Here is a 9,362-nt window from a genome sequence, read left to right on the forward strand (position 1 = left end):
TTAGCAGTTGATATTAAAATATCAGGTTATGATTTTAGGATAGTGTATTATGTAGTTCATTATAAAAATGATAATTTTTTAATGTTCAGGACTATGATTTGTGATAATAATAATGGATGGAATCGATGAAGGTTCTGCATATACATGATTAACAAGTTTGTTTGTTTGGTATTGTTGGGCATTTTGATAGTTTTTGAAACTTATGGGTATGTCACATTTCATATTTTTTCCAACAAAAAAAGAGAGTAAAATATGTTTTGAAAAATTATGTTCAAACAGATTTTCATCTTCAAATCTATACGTAAACGCTAGCTTAGTATGAGTAGTAATGGTAGACTATATCACTATAGGGATTTGAATTTTTGAAACTTGCGAAAGTTGTATGTAATAATAATATGGTGTCAATTTTTCCAAAAGTCTAAGCATTTGACAAGATAAAAAAGAACTACCATATAAGTTGGAACAAGAAACAACAACAACAATAAAAAAAAATCTGAAAATTTTTACAAGTGTTGGTTTGGGGTAATTTGTACGCAAATAGTACTCTTATCTTTAGAAGACAGAAAAGCTATTTCCAATAAATTCTCCGCTAAAGAAAGTTGGAACATGAAAATTGTACATTTAATTATTGAGCAACATGCTCACGAGAATTACTTTAGGTTTGTCCTGCAAATAAACTTCCATATTGTACAAGATGCGTACTCTTTTTTGTATTGCATAAAAGTATAGTAACTTGCATTAAAATAAAGTAACCTAATTGATGCTAGTGACACGAGAGAAGATTTGGTTCCTAGTCTAAAAGGGGGGTATTATATATTAAAACAGCTTATTCCAAAGCCATTTGCGTGCAGAAAAAGGACATTAATAAGACACTAAAGTTGCAAAATCTAAGTGGAAAATGCGAATCATCTGTTTGATCAAATCAAAGATTCTTCTTGAGAAAGGTGCACAACATTTTTACCAAGTACGCTTTTAGCATGATTCCTCACGTAGCTATATGTGAGAATCAATTGATTTTACAAAATGGAGTCCAAAAATAAATCATCTAACATCCTTTTGGATATTTTTTTATTTTATTTTTTTAAAAAATTAAAATTTATTCATAGAATTTGATCAGTTCTTTAAAAAAAATAAATTTTTTAAAGAAAAATTTTCAAGTTCTAACCAGTTTTTAGGTGGAAATCTTTTAAGAAATATATATTTTTAATCGCTCCAAAAATTATAAATATATGTGTATTATATACAATATATATATATATATATATATATATATATATATATATACTTTTTAACTGGCGAATGCAATTAGTTTCTGCCGACCGGCCAATTTTATATATTGCCCAAATATTCTTTTTCACTCACAAACTTTTAATTTTTTTAAAGTAAAATACATGTCTAAACACAACTTCAAGTTCCAAAAATTATTTTTTGATACAATTTTATTTATTTTTAATCTATGAAGTAGGACGAGTGTCCTACATAATTCAATGCTAGGTAACCAAGTTAGTATCCCAGTGGAGCTCTTGAAGGGGGAACATCCTAATAGATGAATATGAGCGAGTCATACATCTCATATTAGATCCAGAATTCTCACCATTTCTTAGCTTCATGGACCCAATTCAATTCAGTGGGATCCTTCATTCACATATTTTCCCACCAAGAACGTTTTCTAAAACTCTTTGACCCCCAAATTTGGAGTATCCTACTTTCACGCAATTTCCAGGGTTCAACAAGCAATCGATATTTCACGAATTCAAGTTTCGAAAAAATCTATGTCCAAATGATAGCTTAGTAACAATACTAGTTGATGTGCATTCAGAATGTCTTTAAGTGCGTGTGTAATAACATGCCACTGCAGTTAAAAAAATCATCAATCATTTATATTTGTATCAATCAAATATAAATATAAATATAAAATACAAACACATATAGTTTGAGTTTAAGACAAGAAGTACATTTACACTTGGAAAAAGCCATGGGTAGTAGTAGATGACAGTACATGTATACTTAAATAATACTAGTACGTATTACTTATATTCTTTTTCCCTACCAATTTTTGCAATAAAAATAAAGCATTGGATTTTGTTGTGTCAGTGTACTTTTCCTGAAATTAGCACCATATAGCTGTTCATATAAAAAGGACCCCACTTCCCTTTACAAAAACTTCATCTCCATCTCATAGCCACCACATACCCTCTTCTCTTCATTCATTCAACAATCAACAATCAACAATATTCATTTCACTATAATTCCCACACAACACTCTTTTGTATAAGACATTTTAGCCTAAATTCCCAACACCCCCTTCTTCACATATCCTTATCTTTTTTATTCTTTTTCTCCTCAATCAAAGAAAAACAAGAAAACTTGAAAAAAAAAAGATCCAATATTAGATCTTAGTACTAAATTTATACCCTTTTTTAAAAACATTTTTATAGTCATGGACAAGATGAGAGTCAAAGAAGAATTGAAGCAGACAAATCAAGAAAGCCAAAAGGCAAAGCAAATACAACAACAACAACCACCGTCCGCCACCGCCGCCGGCAGTGCAGCTACAGCTTCACCACCTTCAGCTTCATCATCTCCATCACATGAATTTTCTTTCACAATTTCCTTTAATCAAAATAATTCCACAAAAACCCCTCTTGATAATAATAATAAAACAAAGCAAAATATCCCACCTTCTTCTTTTGCTATAGATTTAACTCCAGCTGATGATATTTTTTTTCATGGCCATTTACTTCCTCTTCATCTTCTTTCCCATCTCCCAGTTTCTCCTCGCTCTTCTACAAATTCCATTGATAGTTCACTTCCCTTAAAAGATTTATTAGAAGAAAAAAAAATCCAAAATTCCAAAAACCAAAAAGAATTAAATCATGATGATGATAATTCTTATTATGATCTAAACCATAGTTTTCATCATCCTCATCAAACAAATTCTTTTACTACATCAAAAGATCAAAAACCAAAATCCAAATCTTTTTCCTTATTTGGATTACCAAAAAAGAAAAAAGAGGAAAAAGAAGACAAGGAAAAACAAAGGAAGCTAAAATTTGATGTGAGTCAAGTCTTGAAAAGGTATATGAGAATGGTGAGACCTTTTTTATCATTTAGAAGTAGAAAAAATATGCAATTTAATAGACAAAGTTATTCTTATTCTGGTAATTTAAGTTTTAGAAGTGGGAAAAATAAGGAAATTAGAGGAATAAAAAGAGGTGCATATTCAGCTCCTGTATCTATGAAAAATTCTCCTACAAATAGTGGTTTACTTGTAGCAACACCAGGTGCTAATTATCATAATTCATCTTCAAGTGATAGTACTATGGAAGAATTACAAGCTGCTATTCAAGCTGCTATTGCTCATTGCAAGAAATCTAGTTCAGTTGAACAGAAAATCAAATGTCAAGAAAATGATTAGGTTATTCGAGTTTACTGGCCCGACTAATACCCCTTGTGGTATTTTTATCTTTTTTTATTATTTCTTCTTTCTTGCATACATAATTTTTTTTCATGTATCATAATCATGAAGTATATTTGTAAGTAAAGTATTGTATTACATGAGTTTAAAATATGAACTATTTATTCATGGTGAAGGATTAGTAGGGCAACCATGTCTGAATTGTTTTTTCTTTGTCTTCTGTAATTTTTTTACGATGTATATAGTAGTTAAACTCTTTTACGAAACTGATAACCTAGTTGGTTATTGTATTTCGTTTGAATGATGATCAAGGTCAATGAGGCTATTAATTAAAAGAATAGCATTGGTCTAATGTTTTGAAAGTTTGAAGTATTCAAAGTTTGTTAAATTAATTGTGAATATCGACTATCTATATATCATCTAGGTAATGCAGATTAGCACGTAGATTTATCAATAAAATATAGATGTATCGTTTACTAATACCAGTGGTGTATTTTTCAGATCACATTTTTCTACAATTTCAATAAACGACATATAATCACTCGATTATTTTATAAATCTACTAATGTAGAAATCAAAGTTTGCGGAAAAAAGAAATTACTATAAATTACGTCACTATTTTAATTAACTTACCTCATGTCTACTAGTCAAGTTTTCATATTTGGTCATTTTTTTTATTCTCTTCCCCTTGGATTCCTTTTGTTGGAGTTATTATTCGCTGCTGTCCATCGGAGCAACCACTCTTATAGTTTTTGATCATTAATGTTTTAACATAATGAGAAAGTGATCTAAATTAGGTAATTAATGAAACCTTTTTCATTTTCTTTACTTGGTCTGTGCCGACTTTTTCTAGTTCTATTAATGAACACTTTATGTATATAAGATTGGCATTTCAATTAGGAAGGCCCCCCATAAAAACTTGAGCAATAGATTAGCTTAGAAAGGACAATAGATGAATGAGACATTGTCTATGACTACATAATGTTGGTGTAATAATGGAACACCAAATACAAAGCATGTGTAACATGTAGCTTTCAATGTGTTCATGCACAACTCAACTTTTAAATTTTTCTTCACTCCATTCTTCTTTTTGGTATTTGACAACTCTTCTTAATGGTAACAACAAGCCCCAAATCCTTGTGCTTTTTTACTCTCTTCCTTTTCGAATCTTTCTATCTCTTTCATGCCATGGCATAGCCTAATAATTTTACATAAATTTTTATGCCTGCAATTGTTCAAAAAGAGATAGAAATGATGTTAATGCGTGTAAATTATTAGTTTAATTGATTACGTCGAACATAGCTTTAGAAACTCTTACTAGATGAGGCGGCAGAATAAAAGTCTCACTACTAGCTTTTAATCTTAAGCAGACAACGGTAGTAAGTAATGAATGTTATACTAAACTATTCGCTATTTTATTAGGACAACACTTGCTTAGTCTTTTTCTAGCTTGATTGTGAAGCATTGTTTGAAAAGTTAAGCTGAAAGATGGTGTATATCCACATTCAAACCTATTCCTTTGAAGCTGATCTCAACGTTTAACGTCATGTTCCCTCTACATTCATATGAAAAGGAAGTCATACATATTAGCTCATCAACTCGCTTTAACGCAGCCTCTATGTATCACTTGCCTAACAACTGCCAAAAGCGAAAACTTCAATGTTGATGGGCTTACTATCTTAAAATTGTCGATTTGATTTGGGCTTTTTTCACTTTTAGCCCGTATAAGAAACTATTTACATTCGGTAGCCAAAAAAGTGTATAAAATTTGTATAATTTTTGTATATAACATACAATATATATATATATATATACACACAAAAAAAATATACATTTTTTGGCTATTATTTTGAGAACGACTATATAATGTCATTTCTCATTTAATTTATACATAGAAGATTAAGAAAGAAAAACAAAGCAGTGGAAGTAGATCTAAAAGAGGTTTCTTTACTGGAAAAGACAGTAGACAAGAAGAGAGTTTCATCTTGTCAAAAACAATGTTAGGAGCTTTGAAAAGCAACGAATAACAATTAGGACCAAATATGCAGTGGGTCACATGAGTTGATGTTTATGAAATTTCTTTCTTTTGTGCAAGTACAACAATAATTTAATGTGGTACTTAGTTTGGTCCATTTTCACATCCCAACAACTAAGGGCATATTGCTTTTTTTCCTTTGTTAATTTACACCTTATATGATTATGATCTTGAACTCAGGATATGATCATTAATATGATTTGCTCGTGATGATCTCACCTAGTGAGCAAATAAAATAAGCAACAAGAATGGTTTACAATCATAAGGTAATTTCCATTGGCAAATTGGAGTTTCAAAAATAAAATCAAAGGTACAATTGTTTCTAATTTATTCGAGAAAAAAGTTATTAACAAATCAATATTTTTTCAATCATATAATCTATGTGGGCTTGTAAAGTAAGTACTTTACAAATCATCTAAACAAACCGGTGAAGCCAGGCGGATCTACAAATTTTAGTATATGGGTGCACTGTTAGGACCGCAAAAGGCAATTGTTATGCGGAAGCTAGCAAAACAAACTTTGAGCGACGATAAATTATACAACAAAGGAGAAATATACCAAAAGAGATACAAACATTTAACGTGGTTCGGTCAACTGACCTACGTCCATCGCGGAGATGAACAATCCACTATAATAAAAAGAGAGTACAAAATATCGAGAGAACAACCTCACGAAGAGGCAAATACAAGTGACACACTAACACTTGTCCCGTAAAGTTCTCCCCCTAAACAATACTCTCAAGCCCCTATGGCTACATTGTGGATGCTGCTGAATGAGAAGGACGGATCCTCAATTTATAGAACTCCAAACCTTTTCCTACAAGAAAAAAGACTAGCCAAGTATAGGAGAATTATAATTTCCTTCTACAAAAAGAAAAACCCAATTAAGGTAATTATATTTCCCTTTCCTTCAACAAATAGGAAAACCAAATATGTTAAGATAATTATGGCAAACACCTAACAATTCTCCCCCTTGGCCGGAATTTTCTGACAAAATAAACTTGATCCACCTTCTTCACATAGCCTTCAACAGGTTGCATCTCCAAATCTCCACCACAAAGTTTGTCTCAACGTGCGTAGCACACCGGTCAAATTTCTCAGACAAAAATCACAATTATCGTCAAATATGTTGCGGCTAGAACTGAACCCGCCAAAATGAACCTGTCTTGAACCTCGCTCTGATACCACTTGTTAGGACCGCAAAAGGCAGGTGTTATGCGGAAGCTAGCAAAACAAACCTTGAGCGTCGATAAATCATACAACAAAGGAGAAATATACCAAAAGAGACACAAACATTTAACGTGGTTCGGTCAACTGACCTACGTCCACCGCGGAGATGAGCAATCCACTATAATAAAAAGAGAGTACAAAATATCGAGAGAACAACCTCACGAAGAGGCAAATACAAGTGACACACTAACACTTGTCCCGTAAAGTTCCCCCCCTAAACACTACTCTCAAGCCCCTATGACTACATTGTAGATGCTGCTGAATGAGAAGGACGGATCCTCAATTTATAGAACTCCAAACCTTTTCCTACAAGAAAAAGGACTAGCCAAGTATAGGAGAATTATAATTTCCTTCTACAAAAAGGAAAACCCAATTAAGGTAATTATATTGCCCTTTCCTTCAACAAATAGGAAAACCAAATATGTTAAGATAATTATGGCAAACACCTAACATACACTTCTAAAAAAAGGAGGAAAAATATATTAAGTGGGAATTGATTCCTAATCCTCTTAGTAATAACTCAACCTTCAACTAAGTACATTATTCAACCTTCTTGGAGCATGAGTACCAATAGTTAATATTATACCAATTTTTAAAAATATGTACATAAAATATCTAATTTTGCGAAGAAAACATGAGTTCACGTGCCCTATAATCTCTCCATATATCCGCTCCTGATTGAAGCGTATGATATAAAGTTAAAAAAAATGAATTAATTGATATAGAATGAAGCCCTTAAATATAGGACTATGAGTAATTGAGGTGCGTTTATAGATTCAGTAATTATGCGCAAATTTTTTTGTTCAAGTCACTTGTGTACTACTTCATCCGTTCACTTTTACTTGACATATTTTGATTTTTCACGCCCTTTAAAAAAATTAAATACAGTGCATAATTTACCATGATACCCATATTAATTGATGCATATTTTATTAAATTTGAGAAATAATTTGAAATGAATAATAAATACTATGGGTATAACTAGGAGTGGCAAACGGGCGGGTCGGATATGGTTCGGGTCGAAAACGGGTAATGGAAAAATGGATCAATTATCCGACCGGACCCATATATAATACGGATAAAAAACGGGTTAACTGAACCCATATTATCCATGACTTCTTGTATATGATCACTTTTGAGAGAATTCTTAGTCTCCATAATTTGAGGAACCTCCAATTTGAGGCTTTACAAATATAAAAGTTAGACCCATTGGTTATCCATTGGTTACTTATTGGTTATCCATTTTCTAAATGGATAATATGGTTCTTATCCATATTTGACCCGTTTTTAAAAAGTTCATTATCCAACCTATTTTTTAGTGGATAATATGGGTGGTTAACTGTTTTCTTTGAACTATTTTGTCACCCCTAGGTATAACAGGAAAAAAATTGTCTTCTTTTGATATGCGTAAAGTGACAAGTAAAAATAAAAATTTATTTTTAGTACACATGCCAAGTAAAAGTGAACGGAAGGAGTATATTCTTTTTTCTTTCTCATTGAGTGTTTGTCATTTGTAACATAACCTCGACTAATCTAAATTTGCTTGGTGTAGGACTCATTAAAGAGAAAAACACTCTTTGCTACTCTATTTGTTAAGTAGCAGTAGTGATCTAGATTTCTGAAAAGTGCCTCATTAACCATTTTCCCAAATCTTATTTCCTTTTTTTTTTTGACTGAGGGACCATATTTCTGAAGATATCATGCAGAAGTTAGATCCGATGCATTGAAACTGATAATAATTAAGGCTTTTAGTTTGGAATTCCAAAGACTATTAAATGGAAAAAGAAAAAGAAAAGATACTTAAATGGGCTCGATAAAGATTTTAGTTATCCTTTTCTCGTGATTGGAAAACCGTGCAACCATACTTGATTTGAGTTCAGTCCTTTTCGGACATTCCCAACGGAAAGAAGATCAAGAATTCTGTATACGGTCGACATGTATGCCTGATTTTACGGGCTCGAGGGGTCGCATTAAGTCCGAATTCAGGATGAGTCGAGTTCGAGCTCAATGGACCAAGCTCGAGCCCGATGACAGAGTACAATGTCAGAGGATCGAAGTACGCGATGAGTATCGAATTGCTGAGTATACCCAACCCCGAGATGATGCCGTTATGGGTTTGTAACAGAATAAGCAAGATTCCTGCCACATCCCCAAAATCATGGCGTAAATCCCGGAATAGATTTGTACGAATTAGTACTAACCCGTACTAGGCGGTTAGACAACTATCCCCATAAGATTCTTTACTATAAATAGAAATGTACTTTATTTAGGGTTCCCTATTATATAAAGAGGACCCCAATTATTTGTAAAGATTATCTATTCATTGGCAAAGAATAAACTCTCTCTTATTTTCTCGCTCATTGTTCATAGAATTGTCCTTTAGTTTTTTTATTCTTGCTTTATTGTTCTTGATCCATCTCGAGGCCGCTTTGGCTCAAGGTCGATACTGTCTAGCAACACTGGTTTGATTTACTCATTTCTTTCATTTATACGTTATACTTCTTGATTATTAATAGTATTGAACTAAATTATATATCTTTAAAACCATAAATCAAATTTAATTGTTACTCGTATTTTCGAGGTAAACAAATTCAAAACTAAGAAAATTAGAAGAGGAACCTAATGAAATAGGAGGAACAGATTTTGATGGTCATTTTTTTCTTTTCTGTTTGGTATGATT

The 9,362-nt window shown here is 32.0% G+C and overlaps 1 protein-coding gene across 1 annotated transcript; it reads left to right on the top strand.

Annotated features, from left to right (window-relative positions):
* Positions 1-2,139: 2,139 nt before the first annotated feature.
* On the top strand, positions 2,140-3,767 carry LOC107772146 (BRI1 kinase inhibitor 1-like). The gene has a single exon (XM_016591634.2). It carries the CDS (start codon positions 2,441-2,443, stop codon positions 3,416-3,418), a length of 978 nt encoding a protein of 325 aa, XP_016447120.1. The 5' UTR covers positions 2,140-2,440; the 3' UTR covers positions 3,419-3,767.
* Positions 3,768-9,362: the final 5,595 nt, after the last annotated feature.

Source organism: Nicotiana tabacum, chromosome 16 (genome assembly GCF_000715075.1).
Source record: "Nicotiana tabacum cultivar K326 chromosome 16, ASM71507v2, whole genome shotgun sequence".
Lineage (NCBI taxonomy): Eukaryota > Viridiplantae > Streptophyta > Magnoliopsida > Solanales > Solanaceae > Nicotiana > Nicotiana tabacum.